Consider the following 18,704-nt stretch of genomic DNA (forward strand, 5'->3'; position numbering starts at 1 on the left):
AATCCAGCACCAGGAGTGGGGGGAAATAAAAGGTTAAATGTAGGTTTTTACACTGAAAAGAGGACACAGCAAGACAGCAAGGCAAACTTGGGTGCCTAGGTTTTTAAAAGCAGTAAAGCAATGAGTGCACGCAAGCCTCCTAAATTTAAAAAGGCAAGCCAGGAACCAGACAGCCTCCACACACACAAACACCCCCCGACTCCAAACTTCGTGGCTGAGCTCTTCCCTGCGATGACTCGCGACGAGACGATGGAGAGAAGAATGAGGCCGAGGAGGAGCTGGCGCCGCAGCAAAAGGCTGCTGTAAACGCCCCCTTGGAGGCACCTGGTTGGGTGCCTGCCGAGGGGCGTGGGCGCCAGCCAGGTGAGAGGAGGAGGCAGGGGGCTAACGCCCCCTGCTAGGGGCGGAGCTCGGGCTCCCGCCCACAACCACTCCCCTCTCTTCCAGGGAGGACAGTCTTTCTGAGAAGTTCTGTACAAACATTCAGTCCTGTTCAGTACAAGAGGAACCACAGGGTCAGACATTGGGTGTATGATTGTGATAAGCTCTGTACAGTTGGCCCCAGTTAGTAACCTAGCAGCTGCATTTGGGAAGTCTTTCAGGGACAGCCCCATCTGAAACACATTGCAGTAAGGAGTCATAGCACTGGGCCACAAACATGGCAAGTTTAGTCTAAATCTTTTTTTAAAATAAATCTTTTTAAAAATCCTTTCACAAATACGACTTTATTATTTTTTTTATAAGATATTAAGATTTTTTAAGTATTACAATAAAAATAAAAAAATAACAAAAATACAAAATAAAAATAGTTAAAAACACACAGATTTTCCATTGCTTATTTTCCTTTAGCTTGTTTCCCGGACCTCCTCATATCTCCCTTTTTTGTATTCCACTTCAAATTGTTGGTTCAGCAAATCCTTACCATTAGATTTTTACCTATTTATAACCCTTTTTTCATATTCTCTTAAAGCATTACAGCTGGAAACCACTTAATTTCTATCCAACATCATTCTAACATTCATTAATTTTACAGTATTTCTGTAGATAGTCTTTGAATTTCTTCTAATCTTCTTCCACCGACTCTTCTCCCTGGTCTCGGATTCTGCCAGTCATTTCTGCCAATCCCATATAGTCCATCACCTTCGTCTGCCATTCTTCCAAAGTGGGTAGATCTTGTGTCTTCCAATACTTTGCAATGAGTATTCTTGCTGCTGTTGTAGCGTACATAAAAAAAGTTCTGTCCTTCTTTGGCACCAATTGGCCGACAATGCCCAGAAGAAAGGCCTCTGGTTTCCACAAATACGACTTTAAAAGAGTATTTGCTCCACATAAATGTTCAGTTTTTATTTTCTGCTAAACAATGTATTCCCTTTTTGCTGTGCCATCTGAAAAAGATAAGAAGCAAGCACCCCCCCCACCTTGCATAGATAAACCAAGGTGGTTAAAAAAATGCATTAACCAGGTATTTGCAGAATTCTTCTTTCCTTTTTAAAAAGCATTTGTTATTGCTGAATGGACATGTCCTATTAAAGCACAGCGTATATAATGAAGTCTCCAATTAACATGAGAAGTAGCTGGGATGCATTGTAGCTGTCCAGTCGCTGTGCTATTTATTTATTTTAATGGGAAGAGGTTTTACCAAAGTGAAATAGGCTAGTTTCATTAATGACTTCTGGAGAAAAAGCATACCTTTCTAAAAATGTAAGGAAGTAACATGCTGAAATACATTGCAATGGTTAAAAACAGCATTTCAGATAGTTTACAGAAGTGCTAACTTTATTTACATATAATTAACTTTCAGAAGGCTCAAATTAATTGGTGAACTGTGCGAGCAGGAAGTAAAGATTATGCAGATGTAAAGCCTAGATCCTGTGTTCCATATGCTTTCCTACATATTTTACACCAAGATTACAGGGATGAAAAAAAACACCAAACGATTTTCATTCATAGAAGCATGATACTACTCTTGGAGCACTGTAGCCACAAGGATCAAAGGATTTATAGCTGTCATTAAATTGCATTGTGTAAATGTATATAAATAATTGAAAATGCAGTGACATGACACAAGAATGTGTTGTAAATTAGCAGCAAAGTTAATCAAGCAGCCTAGGTAGTTTTGCATATTCAGCTTTTGGCAATTTTTATGATTAATTTCTGAAATAAATCTGGCTTTGCCTTCCAAGCTGTTTTGTTTTGTTTTTTTTTTTTAAATCAAAATCTTAAAAGCAAAGTGCAAAATAACGGCCGGATGCTAGTTTGTAGATTAAATCACCAACCAGATTCCCCTTCAACGATGCTTTAAATTGTGTGTTGGCAAACTGAACAACCGTTCAGGAACCTTTCTTAATCCTGAATATTCCGCAGCACTGTTGTTTTTATGCAATTCCTGATCACAGGTGCATTTGTCTTTTTTGCTTGTTTGCTTTCTTAAAATTGCTGCCCTGCCCTTTTCGCACATGTTCAAAAGCAACCTTGCAAAAACCTGCTGGGGTTCTTGCCTTCCAGGAGCTGCCTGCAGGACACTTCCAGGTGTAACCATTCACCAGGATTATAGGAAAGTCAGAGCTGGGTTGACAAGGTGAACCAGCATGTTCGCTGTCATCCCTCTCTCCTTCCATATGGCAGCCACATGCCAGCATCTACTGAAATAGAGTAGAAATATCAGAGATTGTATGGTGCAGTTTATATTTCCCTGGGCAAGTTCCAAAGCTATGCAAGATTCCGCCCTGCAGGGGTGACCTTTGTTAATTTAACGGACAAATTCAGGTTGCCCAATGAAAGCTGATTTGGAGTTCTTGCACAACAAACCCGCTCCCCCCCAAATGTGGACCTCCTGCAATAAGAAAAATGATGGGGGAAATGCAGCAAAAAGTACTTTAAAGCAACCTTGTCGAGCATCTCTGTAAACAAATCAAAGTGAATGCTCCTTAAATAGCCAATATTGCCTAATTGCCTTGCTAAGAAATCAGGATTGATGCTTAAGAGCAGGTCACCCTTAGTGAGCAATTTCCCTTTGGGAGAAATAGAGCAACTGCTGAGCAGGCAGAGTTATTTTCTGCAGGGGTGGGGGACATTTTTCATCCTGAGGACCACTTTCCCTTCTGGGCAGTCTTCCGGGGGCCACATGCCACTGGGGGGGTGGGGCCGGAGGCAAAAGTGAGTGTAGTGATGAATATGAATGTTACTATTATTTATTAATTTGTGAACTGCCTTCCGCAGCCTTAAAAACAGCTAAAATAAGGTTAAAACAACAACAACCAAACTCTACAGGAACAACTGAGTACAATAGAGGTTTTAAAAAGAAACAAAATAAGCACCTACGGCAGAGGCCTTTTCATCTAGCTGCAAAAGCTTGTCAAAACAAAAATGCTTCCAATTGCTTCCAGAAAGATCAGCAAGTTCAGTGACACATGTCAGTCAGACAAAAACACTTGAGCGTATAAAACAATGCTGGTGCGACCTGGGGAAAGAGGGTATATCCTGGGTGAAACCCCAAGGGCCCAAGATTCCCTACCCCTGCAGGGCGGAATCTTGCATAGCTTTGGAACTTGCCCAGGGAAATATACCCCTAGATTATGGGGGGAGCAGTATTTACACACAAGGGGATCAGTTTAATATTTGATGCCACTACTAAAATCATGTTGATAAATACATTAAATATTTACTATTAATCACTTTAAAAAGATCAGTTGATGTCAATGGGAGGGATTTTGACTGCAATTCTATACTGTCATCCCTTGGGTTACAGCTGCTTCAGGTTGCGTTTTTTTGGGTTGCGGACAGCTGAAACCCGGAAGTACCGGAAAAAGGTTACTTCCACGTTTCGGTGGTCATGCATGCGCTGAAGTGCTAAATCGCGCTTTGCGCATGTGCAGAAGTGCTGATTTGCAGACGCGGATTGCGAACGTGCATCCCGCACGGATGACATTCGCAGCTCGAGCTTCCACTGTACGTACTTACCTGGATGTAAGTCCCATTGAACTCAATGGAGCTTACTTATGAGCAGATATATATAAAATTGCGGCGTTAGGCTGCATGTTTAATTATCCCACTGAAACCAATGAAGTATAAATGTGTCACACTTTGGCCAGATTGTGCCCAGTGCTCCCCCCCCTTTTTTAAGAAAAAAGGGTCCCAGTGCTCACCATGAAGTTGTTACAGTAAGTGCCACACTTTTAACATGGGGGGGAGGGAGGGGGATGCCAGTACTGTGTACCCTTGAGTACCCCCCAGAAAAAAGCACAACTTGTGCCCATTACTTGGAGGTAGGCATAATTGAAAGCAATGATTTATTTAGAAATAAAATTTAGACTGCAGCACAATTTCTAAATGGTAAACAGCAAATCACAATACAATCGCCCATATAAAACTTGTAACACTAAAACCAGAATAAAACTCTGCGAAAGTTATCAAGTCCAGCATTAAGAGCTGGCAAAAGCTTCAGCAAACAAGATATGTCTTTAGAATATATCTAAAACACATAACAGATGACACTTCCTGCACAGCACAGGGAAGATAGTTCCAAGTATAAGCACAGCAATGGAAAATGCTCATTTCCAATGAATTTGTGATAGGATTACATATGTGAATCATGGCCTGCATATAAAGCATTGCAGGGCCAGTATCTTGTTGTGGAAATTTCATTTTTTTATTGCTTGGTTGTGGCAGGGGCAGGCACAGGGAGGGATCCATTAATCACTCACACAACCACCATCACCACCACAAATCCATTCACGATAACATACATAAATTTAGGAAGATTAATTCTTTTGTCTACATTGATACATTTATATTTAAATTGTTACTAGATACCACCTTTTAAATCATTTCTCATTAATCAGAGCATCTGAGTGTCCAATACATTAGTGTCCAGTTACTTTCCCTGCTAAATGTTTTCCAATTCCTCTCTGTAAAACAAAAGACAATGAGCACATATAAAAGCAGACTTCACTAGCTTACTGTCTAATAAAGAACAAAGGTGATTAAAATGCCCTGCTGAGTGGTGGAATCCTGTACATACGGAACTGCTCAGAAATATAGTGGTACCTCGAGTTAAGAACTAAATTCGTTCTGGAGCTCTGTTCTTAACCTGAAACTGTTCTTAACCTGAAGCACCACTTTAGCTAATGGGGCCTCCCGCTCTCATCCTGAAGCAAAGTTCTTAATCCGAGGTACTGTTTCTGGGTTAGCGGAGTCTGTAATCTGAAGCGTATGTAACCTGAAGTGTCTGTAACCCGAGGTACCACTGTAAGCCTGTGGCGCTTCGTCCCACGCAAATGTGTGTAGGATTGTAGCCATTCCCTTCGCATCAGGGCTTTTTTCCAGCTGGAACTCACCAGAACTCAGTTTCAGCACCTCTCAGGTGGGCGCCACTGCCATTCTAAGAGAATGAGGGAGGTGTTCATGGTGAGAAAAACAGCACTGCTTTGCCTGTTTGTTCACAAGGAAGCCCCACTCAGTGGGACTTCTGGTACTCTCAGTCCTAAGTGTTCCATGAGTGCAGATTTAGCCAGAAATTCTATATCCAGTTGAACTTAATGAAACTTGGTTGTTGTTATTAACATGCCCTCCAGCATTCCTCAGATGAAAACAGGGACATTTCTCACTCCCGCACCAACTGACCCCCCCCATCTTTGTCTCCCCTCCTGCAGAGCATTTCCTATTAGAAGAAAGGCAATGGGACACAGCACACACACCCTCCACCGTCCCAAGAAAGCCCCTTAATCCTGATTTTATTTTACTCTTTGGTAAATTTGCAAAAAGAAAAACGCACAGCAATAAATACATTTTAGAAAGGGACAGGATTAGACGCGGATGCACAAAGCATTTCTATTTTTAAAAAATCAAGACTTCTGGGGCCCTTCCGCTCCCCCTTTCTTCCCAGCTTTGCTATCTCCTTGCCCCTCAGAGCTGGTACACCACACAGGGCTGAGCCTTGGTGGCAGCGGCCATTCCTTCTCCTTGCCTGCTCTCCAGCACCTGCTACAAGCTTCCCACAGGAGGAGGCCAGCAGTGGCAGCCATGGAGAGGCAATGGGTCCCTCCTTCATTGCTGCTGTCCCTTGTCTTCACTTGGCAGTGCTGGCAAGCAGAATAGGGACATTCCGGGGTCAAATCAGAAACTGGGACAGCTTTTGGGTTTCAGCGGTTGCCCCTGGAAAATAGGGACACTTAGAAAGTACCTCAGAAGCTGAACGTAATCCGTTCCAGAAGTCCGTTCGATTTCCAAAACATTTGGAAACCAAGGCGCGGTTTTCAATTGGCTACAGGAAGTTCCTGCAGCCAATTGGAAGCCCCGTTGGACGTTTGGGTTCCAAAGAATGTTTGCAAACCGGAACACTCACTTTCCGGGTTTGCAGCGTTCAGGAGCCAAAGCGTTCGTCTCGCAAGGTGTTCGACTTCCAAGGTACGAAAGGACTGCATATATTAATCACCTTTTACATATGTCTCAAGGTGTTTTGTAGAAGCTGAAATAGGGGTTGTTTTTTAAGTACAAAAACAAAAAACAATAGGATTGCACTGTAGGTAACCTTTCTGTGTATTCAGCCTTAACAAATAATTTTCAAGCAATCATAATGGAACGCCATCATTCGATGTTCTGTTGTGAAAGGTATTCAGAGATTCCAACTCTACATACCAAACCAATGATCATGCTGAAAAGCAGCAATCTCAGTTCTTATAAGCAGTTATGGAAGCGCCATATATTTTGTTTCTCGAGAAACTTTTCTTGCTGTAACTTTTTTTGTATTTATATTTGTGCAGGTTGGGGAAAGGCCTGTGAAAGGAGAATTTTGTCCTCCACCATACACTCACTATGAGGTGCCTCCAAGCTTTTATCGCTCTGCAATGATACTTAAGCCTCAGTTAGGACTGGGAGCAGTTTCCAGATTACCGTCTGCAAAAAGCAGGATTTTGATTACAAGCCAGAGGTCTTCAGCAAGCTGCATCCATCCACAAGGGCCAATAGCCAGTTCTCCTCCGCTTTTTCATCCAGATAATTCAGGTAACCATCTTCACTGTCTGTCTTTTAATTACAGTGGTCAATTTATTTTCTTTTTAAAAAGTGGGGTGTGGGGGTGGGGAGATATCAAAATGTACAGAGCTGGGGCCTGTTCCTAGCATGGTCTAATCATAGCGATTAAGTCTAATAACAGTGATTAAGGTTATTTGCTCAATTTGCGTATAAAACTTCTATCTTGCACATTAATTAATGGATCCACTTCCAGTGTGGGAAGTGTATCCATACAGTCAAATGGTTACTGCAGAGAAGTGCCCTCACTAAAGGGCAAAATTTGTCGGGAATACACAGTGATCTTACTAATTAATTTTTATAAAATATGTGCCAAAATGAACAATATTTGTAAACAGGTTGTGAAGTTATCCAGTGGCCATGGGTACCTGAGTCTCCACTCAGAACTAAGTTAATTGTGGAATTATTTTGACTCATGCCATCATTTTTGTTCTTAACACAAAATTCAACTTCGTGTTGTTTTTTTAAAGTAAACATGAAAACTATGCCAAAGAATCCTGGGAACTGTAGTTTGTTAACAGTGATGAGAATTAATAGGAGACGCATGGCGGAGCTACACTTCCCAGCGCCCTTAACAAACCTTGATCTTTGTGGAGGAAAAGTGGGATATAAATCTAATTAACGAACATTGTATTTGATTCTTGGCATGGACCAGTCTCTCCTAACAGATAAATCCTAGGCATGTTTATTCAGAAACCCCACTGGAGGAACTCAGGTGTGTATGCATAGGCTTGCAACCTAAATCAATTATTTGCTCCCCTCCATCTTCAGACTGAAACAACATACATGAAAATACAATCAACAAAAGGGCATTTGCTTAAGTTATTTGTAGCTAGCCAGCACTTAACACATTCAGCCAGAGCAAAGCAAGCCTAAAAGAATGACAACCTTATTAAATAAAGTGACCTGTTTCCCAGAGAGTATAAACAACAATAACTAAATGGTAAAGCACTGCTTTGCATACAGAAAGTCTGGTCCCTTATTCATTCCATGGCATCTCTTGGTATGACTGGGAGAGAAAACTTTCAGAAATCCTGCCAAGCAACAGCCGGTCAGTGTAGACAACTCTGAGATAGCAGGAGCAATGGTCTGATTCAGTATAAGGCAGCTTCCTAGCTTTTTCTGCCACAGCACTGCAGTCTGGTACAGGGCTTAGACACCATCTGTACTGTACATCTTTGGGGTCAACTTTAACTATGAAAGTAGCATAAAATTGCTTTCATTGTATGGTGTGGGTGTGATATGAGACAGAGGACAAATCCCAGAGATTCCTGGGGAAATAAAATGTCTTTGACCACTGTCTGGATTGTTGTTTAGTCGTTTAGTCGTGTCCAACTCCGTGACCCCATGGACCAGAGCACGCCAGGCACTCCTGTCTTCCACTGCCTCCCACAGTTTGATCAAACTCATGTTGGTAGCTTCAAGAATAGGAGTATAGCATCTAGATCAAGGGAAATAATAGTGCCACTGTATTCTGCTCTGGTCAGACCTCACCTGGAGTACTGTGTCCAGTTCTGGGCACCACAGTTCAAGAAGGACACTGACAAACTGGAACGTGTCCAGAGGAGGGCAACCAAAATGGTCAAAGGCCTGGAAACGATGCCTTATGAGGAACGGCTAAGGGAGCTGGGCATGTTTAGCCTGGAGAAGAGGAGGTTAAGGGGTGATATGATAACCATGTTCAAATATATAAAAGGATGTCACATAGAGGAGGGAGAAAGGTTGTTTTCTGCTGCTCCAGAGAAGTGGACACGGAGCAATGGATCCAAACTACAAGAAAGAAGATTCCACCTAAACATTAGGAAGAACTTCCTGACAGTAAGAGCTGTTCGACAGTGGAATATGCTGCCAAGGAGTGTGGTGGAGTCTCCTTCTTTGGAGGTCTTTAAGCAGAGGCTTGACAACCATATGTCAGGAGTGCTCTGATGGTGTTTCCTGCTTGGCAGGGGGTTGGACTTGATGGCCCTTGTGGTCTCTTCCAACTCTATGATTCTAAGAACATTGTCCAACCATCTCGTCCTCTGTCGTCCCCTTCTCCTTGTGCCCTCCATCTTTCCCAACATCAGGGTCTTTTCCAGGGAGTCTTCTCTTCCCATGAGGTGGCGAAAGTATTGGAGCCTCAGCTTCAGGATCCATCCTTCAAGTGAGCACACAGGGCTGATTTCCTTAAGAATGGATAGGTTTGATCTTCTTGCAGTCCATGGACTAAAATCAATCTGATTTTGTTGCTGCCCATCTGGTGATGTCTATGTGTAGAGTCGTCTCTTGTGTTAGAAAAGAGTATTTGTGATGACCAGCTTGTTCTCTTGACAGAACTCTATTAGCCTTTGCCCTGCTTCATTTTGAACTCCAAACTTGTCAGTTGTTCCTTTTATCTCTTGAATCCCTACTTTAGCATTCCAATCCCCTATAATGAGAAGAACATCCTTCTTTGGTGTCATTTCTAGAAAGTGTTGTAAGTCTTCATAGAATCGGTCAATTTCAGTTTCTTCAGCACCAGTAGTTGGTGCATAAACTTGGATTGTTGTTGTTGTTGTTTAGTCGTTTAGTCGTGTCTGACTCTTCGTGACCCCATGGACCAGAGCACGCCAGGCACTTCTGTCTTCCACTGCCTCCCGCAGTTTGGTCAGACTCATGTTTGTAGCTTCGAAGACACTATCCAACCATCTTGTCCTCTGTCATCCCCTTCTCCTTGTGCCCTCCATCTTTCCCAACATCAGGGTCTTTTCCAGGGAGTCTTCTCTTCTCATGAGGTGGCCAAAGTATTGGAGCCTCAGCTTCACGATCTGTCCTTCCAGTGAGCACTCAGGGCTGATTTCCTTAAGAATGGATAGGTTTGATCTTCTTGCAGTCCATGGGACTCTCAAGAGTCTCCTCCAGCACCATAATTCAAAAGCATCAATTCTTCGACAATCAGCCTTCTTTATGGTCCAGCTCTCACTTCCATACATCACTACTGGGAAAACCATAGCTTTTACTATACGGACCTTTGTTGGCAAGGTGATGTCTCTACTTTTTAAGATGCTGTCTAGGTTGGTCATTGCTTTCCTCCCAAGAAGCAGGCGTCTCTTAATTTCGTGGCTGCTGTCACCATCTGCAGTGATCATGGAGCCCAATAAAGTAAAATCTCTCACTGCCTCCATTTCTTCTCCTTCTATTTGCCAGGAGGTGATGGGACCAGTGGCCATGATCTTCGTTTTTTTGATGTTGAGCTTCAGACCATATTTTGCGCTCTCCTCTTTTACCCTCAATAAAAGGTTCTTTAATTCCTCCTCACTTTCTGCCATCAAGGTTGTGTCATCTGCATATCTGAGGTTGTTGATATTTCTTCCAGCAATCTTAATTCCGGCTAGGGATTCATCCAGCCCAGCCTTTCGCATGATGAATTCTGCATATAAGTTAAATAACCAGGGAGACAATATACAGCCTTGTTGTACTCCTTTCCCAATTTTGAACCAACCAGTTGTTCCATATCCAGTTCTAACTGTAGCTTCTTTTTTTATTATTATAAATTTTTATTAATTTTTCAACACATATTAAAAGACAATACAAAACAATACATAAACAAACAAACATATAAACACGTATAATTTCTTAACCTTCTTTTCCTTAAACCTTCTTTCAGCGACTTCCCCATACCTCCTTTTTCTGCATCCCTGTTTTAAATTTTTCCAGCAACCCCTAATTTCAATCTAACTGTAGCTTCTTGTCCCACATAGAGATTTCTCAGGAGACAGATGAGGTGATCAGGCACTCCCATTTCTTTAAGAACTTGCCATAGTTTGCTGTGGTCGACACAGTCAAAGGCTTTTGCATAGTCAATGAAGCAGAAGTAGATGTCTTTCTGGAACTCTCTGGCTTTCTCCATAATCCAGCGCATGTTTGCAATTTGGTCTCTGGTTCCTCTGCCTCTTCTAAATCCAGCTTGCACTTCTGGGAGTTCTCGGTCCACATACTGCTTGAGCCTTCCTTGTAGAATTTTAAGCATAACCTTGCTAGCGTGTGAAATGAGTGCAATTGTGCGGTAGTTGGAGCATTCTTTAGCACTGCCCTTCTTTGGGATTGGGATGTAGACTGATCTTCTCCAATCCTCTGGCCACTGCTGAGTTTTCCAAACTTGCTGGCATATTGAGTGTAGCACCTTAACAGCATCATCTTTTAAAATTTTAAATAGTTCAGCTGGAATACCATCACTTCCACTGGCCTTGTTATTTGCAGTGCTTTCTAAGGCCCATTTGACTTCACTCTCCAGGATGTCTGGCTCAAGGTCAGCAACCCCACTACCTGGGGTGTACGAGGCATCCATTTCTTTCTGGTATAATTCCTCTGTGTATTCTTGCCACTTCTTCTTGATGTCTTCTGCTTCTGTTAGGTCCTTACCACTTTTGTCCTTTATTATGGCAATCTTTGAACGAAATGTTCCTTTCATATCTCCAATTTTCTTGAACAGATCTCTGGTTCTTCCCATTCTGTTGTTTTCCTCTATTTCTTTGCATTGCTCGTTTAAGAAGGCCTTCTTATCTCTCCTTGCTATTTTTTGGAAATCTGCATTCAATTTCCTGTATCTTTCTCTATCTCCCTCGCATTTTGCTTGCCTTCTCTCCCCCGCTATTTGTAAGGCCTCATTGGACAGCCACTTTGCTCTCTTGCATTTCCTTTTCATTGGGATGGTTTTCGTTGCTGCCTCCTGTATAATGTTGCGAGCCTCCATCCATAGTTCTTCAGGCACTCTGTCTAGCAAATCTAAATCCTTAAACCTGTTCCTCACTTCCACTGTGTATTCATAAGGGATTTGATTTAGATTGTATCTTACCGGCCCAGTGGTTTTTCCTACTTTCTTCAGTTTAAGCTTGAATTTTGCTATAAGAAGCTGATGATCTGAGCCACAGTCAGCTCCAGGTCTTGTTTTTGCTGACTGTATTGAGCTTCTCCATCTTTGGCTGCAGAGAATATAATCAATCTGATTTCGATGCTGCCCATCTGGTGATGTCCACGTGTAGAGTCGTCTCTTGTGTTGTTGGAAAAGCGTGTTTGTGATGACCAGCTTGTTCTCTTGACAGAACTCTATTAGCCTTTGCCCTGCTTCATTTTGCTCTCCAAGGCCAAACTTGCCCGTTTTTCCTTTTTCTCTTGATTCCCTACTTTAGCATTCCAATCCCCTATAATGAGAAGAACATCCTTCTTTGGTGTCGCTTCTATAGGGTGTTGTAAGTCTTCATAAAGGTAAAGGTAAAGGTACCCCTGCCCGTACGGGCCAGTCTTGCCAGACTCTAGGGTTGTGCGCTCATCTCACTTAAGAGGCCGGGAGCCAGTGCTGTCCGCAGACACTTCCGGGTCACGTGGCCAGCCTGACAAGCTGCATCTGGCGAGCCAGCGCAGCACACGGAACGCCGTTTACCTTCCCGCTGGTAAGCGGTCCCTATTTATCTACTTGCACCCGGAGGTGCTTTCGAACTGCTAGGTTGGCAGGCGCTGGGACCGAACGATGGGAGCGCACCCCGCCACGGGGATTCGAACCTCCGACCATGCGATCGGCAAGTCCTAGGCACTGAGGTTTTACCCACAGCGCCACCCGCGTCCCATAGAATTGGTCAATTTCAGTTTCTTCAGCACCAGTAGTTGGTGCATAAACTTGGATTACTGTTATGTTAAAAGGTCTGCCTTGGATTCGTATCGAGATCATTCTATCATTTTTGAGATTGCATCCCAGTACTGCTTTCGCCACTCTTTCGTTGACTATGAGGGCCACTCCATTTCTTTTCCGGGTTTCTTGCACAGTAGTAGATATGATGGTCATCCGAACTGAATTCGCCCATTCCTGTCCATTTTAGTTCACTGATGCCCAGGATGTCAATATTTATTCTTGCCATCTCATTTTTGACCACATCCAACTTACCCAGGTTCATGGTTCTTACATTCCAGGTTCCTATGCAATATTTTTCTTTACAGCATTGGACTTTCCTTTCGCTTCCAGGCATATCCGCAACTGAGCGACCTTTTGGCTTTGGCCCAGCCGCTTCATCAGCTCTAAATCTACTTGTACTTGTCCTCTGCTCTTCCTCAGTAGCATGTAGTAATAACTCCTTCATGGATCACTGCCTTGCCGTGGCGAAGGGGCTTGAATAACTCAGAGAAGCTATGAGCTATGCCGTGCAGGGTCACCCAAGATGGACAGGTCATAGTGGAAAGTTTTGACTAAACGTGATTTACCTGGAGCAGGAACTGGCAAACCACTTCAGTATCCCTGCCAAGAAAACTCAATGGACAAAGACAACAGGCATATAAAAGTTATGACGCTGGAAGATGAGCCCCTCAGGTCGGAAGGCGTTCAACATGCTACTGAGGAAGAGTGCTGTCTGGATAGGCTTGCTTAAACAGAAGCAATTTTTGCCCGGTGCCAAAAAACAGGGCAGTGCCTATTATCAATGGGCAGGGAGTTCCATAGCGGAGGTGCAGAAGGATCAGTCCAGTTGGAAGTCAGAAGAAAACAGATCTATGACTGGAAGCATCTCAGATGAGCTGGAAAAACCTGCTGCATAACAACAGAACCAGACTAAGAATCGTAGAATTGTAGAGTTGGAAGGGGCCATGAGGGTCATCTAGTCCAGCCCCCTGCAATGCAGGAATCTTTCACCCCATTTGGAGCTCAAGCCCACAACCCTGGGATTAACAGTCTCATGCTCTACTGACTGAGCTACCCAGCCTATGCCCAGAGTATTCTGTTTGTGACTACTTGATTGCCTGCAAGTACTTAATTATAGTCCCAGGCCTGCTTCCAAGACTGAAGAATTTACTTTAAGCAGGGGTGCTTTACCAACAAGACTAGCAGGCAAAGTTACCAATTACGTCCACCTGATCTTGACTTTCAAGTCTAAGCCCCAGTATCTAGATATTTGCAGGGTATGCTGAGCCACTAACACAATTTTAAAAAGACTTCATCTTGCTGCAATACCTGGGGCAGACCCAATGTGCCGCCAGAAAGTTTTATCTTCACTTGATGCAGAAAGCTCTTAATTCTTCCACAGCATGGCATACGGGGGCTCTCAAGGAAAGCTAACATTGTTTGCCCTGAAAGCAGCTGATGCTGATATCCCAGTGCCTCTGTTTTCAGAGAACCACCAAAGCAAGACATTAAAAAGGTTTATTGGTTTCAAGCTGCTGTAGCCTTTGTTGGATGACTGGTTTTTTATAATTTGTTACAGTAGGGGGGAGGGAAAATGGATAATGGCATCTTTGTCAGTGGTCAGCATTTAGATAGATGCCCTGGGTGGCCCCTGCAAGTAGAAATGCTCAGTTGAACATCTTTACCTTTAAATGAATGAACCAAGACACATTTCAGAGATAGGGAGGTAATTCTCTCTTTCTAATACAAATGTACATACCCAAGTAACATGCTCCACTCCACTTGCACTGGTCTAGAAAGAGAATTTTTTCCAATAAATATATAGATGTGGGTACCCCCAACCCCCAACCTCCTCCTTCTGCATTATGATGCTCATCCAATCATCCTGAATTGATGGAACTAAATAATTAAAATAGATGCCATGGGAGACTGCTGTTCTACCTGCAGTATACCTCTGAATACCAGTTGCTGGGAAATGTGGTTTTATGCAGAATTCACAATTATCTGAGTTTAGCAATTCACTCACCAACCTCCCCCCCCCACCCCAGATAAAAATGTGTATATTAGGGGAAAGTGGGTATAAAATGTGTATAGTAGTGAAAATATAAAAAATGTGTTTTATTAAAATAAATTGCTCACAAGTATGTGTATTAGGCCAAACTGTATACAAGTTGCACATATAATAGTTTAAATATGCATTAATATGCGCCTTTTTAAAATGCACTCATGTGCATTGTCCACGGGAGGCAGTGGAGCAAGTTAGAAGAAGAGTCAAGAGCAAACAACAATCAGAAGCCAAGGGTAGGAGTCAGAATTGAAGAACAAGGCTAGGAACGCAAGACACTCCAGAGCTCAAGCAAAGCACCACTGAGACTTGGAACCTACCTATATTCCATCCTGCCCATGTGGAGCCAATGACCATCCTGGTGGGTGGAGCCAGACCAGAGCACTGAAAGACTGTGGTTGTACATTTCACCATATGGGGCATTGGCCAATAGGTCCTGACACACTGTAATGAAGTGGCAGGAATCAAAAGACGGATTCTATTATCTCGGCTGTGTAGTCGACTGTCTGTAAGCCATTCAGTTTAGGCCCTGCCTGAAGTCAAGTTAAAGTATTACACTTTCAACAATTGCTCCACCTTGCTGGTGTTCCTGGTGTAGCATTTAAAAACTCTTTATGGTGTTATAAGGACAGCTTCTTATCCTTGGGTGTGGTGGTGCTTGAGTACGGATGCTCCATGACTTAGGAAACTCTGGGAAACTCTGAAATGTTTCACCCTCTACAGGAATTGCTATTTGGCACCATGGGGAAAGTCCTTTTTAGTATGCTGCATGAAAAAGGTTGTGATGTTTAAATACGGCTATCCTGTATCTAAAGCAAGCTTTCCTGTGCTGAAAGCCTTCCTATTAGAACCTATGATTTTCTGGAAATCCTTCAAAATGGAGATTATACCCCTGTTGAGCAAGTAATTAGGAAATTCTAAATAATAAAGACATCAGACAGAAGGTGGATGTGCTATAACTCTTCTTTAGAAGACAGTATTAAATTTTACCATTACACTTAATTTGCTGCTGAAAAATGTATTTCCCTGCAGGAGGATGGCACCCTGCCATTAAGTTTCTTTCACATTTGCTCTGACAGCCTAGCTGTAATGTCAGTGCCCCCCATTGAATATAATCCTATCTGTGTTACGCTTGGATTTTCTATCAGTAGTCCCAGTTAGTGCTGATTATCATAAATACGGTCGTGTACTGGATTCTCCATCCCATCAGAACAAGGAAGCCGACTTAAGTGGCCTGACCACGGCCAGCCCCACAGCACAACAAGGACGTTGGCTCCTGAAAACAAAAGGGTTGTCCCAGCCACTGGAGTGATGGCAAAGGAAGCTCCGACACCAAGGAGAAGGAATATTGCAATTCAGCCACCTAAGGCAATGGAGAAGCAGTAGTCTCATGAGAGACCAACAGGCCTAAGGGAGCATACCACACAATATATTAAGGAAGGGGCATTGTCTGAAGTTATTTGTAGCCAGTATTTCTGAATCCATTCAGAGTAAAGCAGGGGAGAGGAAGATCAGGGTGACTTTCTAACCTTCTTCCCTGCACAGCTGAGGCCCCTACAAAACACCCACCTGGGGTATGTGGGATATCTTTAACCGTTAATATCATTTTTTTCAATTTCATGTTTAAAACCTACAAAAACCAGCCAAAGTTATTGTAGTACCTTATATGTTTCAGCTGGAATAGCTCAGTCGGCAGAGTATGAAACCCTTAATCTCAGGGTCTAAGGTTCGAGCCCCACATTGGGTGAAAGAGTCCTGCATTGCAGGGGGTTGGACTAGAGGACCCTTGTGGTCCATCCCAACTCTACTGAAAAACGCCTGCTCGGCTCTAGTCTAGTGCTTTTAACTCCACTGGTGGTGGTGGTGTGTGTGTGTGAGAGAGTTTAAAAGATGCCAACTTGAAAAAGGCCAAAAGAATGGCCTACTTTAGATCCTAAGACTGTTCGTTTCCAATAAACACAGCACTGTAATGCAATTCTTGCTTCCTGCGTTTTCGTATAACATTTTTAATTTCCACCCCCAGTTGATCTCAAAAAAGGCCCGAATCCAAATGCTACGAAATCAAACCTTCCCAAGCCATGTCCATCTGGACTTCGCCCTCCTGGTTATTCCCGCTTGCCGGCAGCTAAACTAGCAGCCTTTGGCTTTGTCAGGAGCTCCAGTGTCTCGTCGATCTCAAGCAACCAGTCGAATGACAGCGTCCAGAGTGATCAAAGCAGGACAGCCAATCGTAAGTCAGGGAACATTATTCCCACTCTAGATATGAGTAAGGTTCATTGCGGGGGGGGGGCAGGAGAAAAGAGGATGAAAGAGAAAATTTAATTCCCTACTAGGATGTTTCTAATGGTTGCTTTTTTCTCAATGCACATTTCTGCTGGTATGGAATCTTCTTTGCCTACTTTTGAATGTTATGAAAATAATGATGGATGAATAATTTCGGATGACAAATTGCTTGGATAGGTTTTACTGCTTCAAAAAAAAAAGGCATCTTGCACAGTTCTGCGTTTTCTTTTTTTACCTGTTTGATGAATTATCCCTCTTACAAGCTGATGTAAGTAAATAAGTGCAGGAAGGTGTCCTGCATCAGCACACAGCAGTTATGAAATACACGCACTTCGGGGGAAGATTATGTGAAGTAAGCAGTCTATTCTTTTTCGTTTGCTCTTGTTCCGTATCTCTCCTCAACGGGGCGAGCCAATCTTGGTTCAAGAAGCTAATGAAACCATGCTAGGGATTTTAAAAAGGATCAGAATTTTGCTGTTCCTCCCCTCCCCCTTAGCTATGGTCTCCTTTTCAGCCGTGGGGGAAAAATCCTTGGCTGAAATGTCACCTCAAATCCTATTTTCTGTTGCTAATGTTAATTTTATTAAGTACGAAAGAACCGCACGATGCAGACCGTGCTCCTTATGGGATGTATATGCATGTGCCGTGCGCCAGAAGCACAAGCTGGGATTGGAGGATTTTAATTTTTTTCCTAATGCCAGTTCCTCTCTTTGAAGACCAGCTTCAGCGTGAACCGTGTCAATTTCAAAGCAACTGTTATCACTCTCGAAGTGGTTCAAATTGAAGGTGCCAGCTTCCATGAAGTGCCAGAGGCTTTTGGATGCTGTAGAGTCCTAAATCTTTCAGTGTTTATGCTAATTTTAAAATAATTATAATAAATAAAACAAAACCAGGCTACAGCCAATCCTAACGACTTCCTTACGCTTGCATAGTAGGTTCGGTAAACCGGAGCAGCAGCAGTGTGGGATATTGAGCTTAGCGGCTGCAACTACAAAGATAATGTTATATATGTAGGTGCCTTGATCATGGTGCTCTGTCGCACACTGTAGGATGCATGGGAAAGGTTTAAAGAGACAGGGCGGAAAACGTACATCCACAGCACAGAGCCCGCATAAATGAGATATCTCAAGCCCAGAGTAGAATTGCAAAGAGGGAAGAACACTTGCATCCCCAATGGCGAAAAATATTTTATTGGAAATAAATTGTTAACCATTCTTTTATTATTATTAAATTTGTGTGCTGCCCTTCATCCGGAGATCACAAGGCAGTTCACAACATAGAAATTCAAAATGAGAACACAAAATGCATAATAAAAACAAGAGCAAACCAATAGCCCCCTTCTCAAAAACACATTTAGGAGGACATAGAATGTTAATCAACCAAAGGCCTGGTTGAAGAGAAAGGTTTTCGCTTGGTGCCTAAAGCTATTTAATGAAGGCATCAAGTGAGCCTCCCAGGAGAGAGCATTTCTCCAATGGGGAGCCACCACAGAAAAGGCCCATTCTTGTGTTGCCATCCTCCAGACCTCTTGTGGAGAAGGCACATGAAGAAGGGCCTCAGATGATGATTGCAGGATCCGGATCAGTTCATAGGAGGAGAGGTGAACCTTGAGGTATTGCAGTCCTGAGCCATTTAAGGCTTTATAAGTCAAAATCAGCACTTTGAAGTGGGCCCGGAAACTGATTGGCAGCCAGTGTAATTGGG

The 18,704-nt window shown here is 43.0% G+C and overlaps 1 protein-coding gene across 1 annotated transcript in view; it reads left to right on the forward strand.

Moving 5' to 3' along the window:
- MTUS2 (microtubule associated scaffold protein 2) overlaps positions 1-18,704 on the forward strand; it is a 217,993-nt gene that overhangs the window by 3,930 nt on the left and 195,359 nt on the right. Inside the window, exons 2-3 of the mRNA XM_053385964.1 lie at positions 6,762-7,002; positions 16,741-16,947. Of these exons, the coding sequence (XP_053241939.1) occupies positions 6,762-7,002; positions 16,741-16,947 (448 nt within the window). The remainder of the gene's footprint in view (positions 1-6,761; positions 7,003-16,740; positions 16,948-18,704) is intronic.

This window comes from Podarcis raffonei, chromosome 4 (assembly GCF_027172205.1).
Source record: "Podarcis raffonei isolate rPodRaf1 chromosome 4, rPodRaf1.pri, whole genome shotgun sequence".
Lineage (NCBI taxonomy): Eukaryota > Metazoa > Chordata > Lepidosauria > Squamata > Lacertidae > Podarcis > Podarcis raffonei.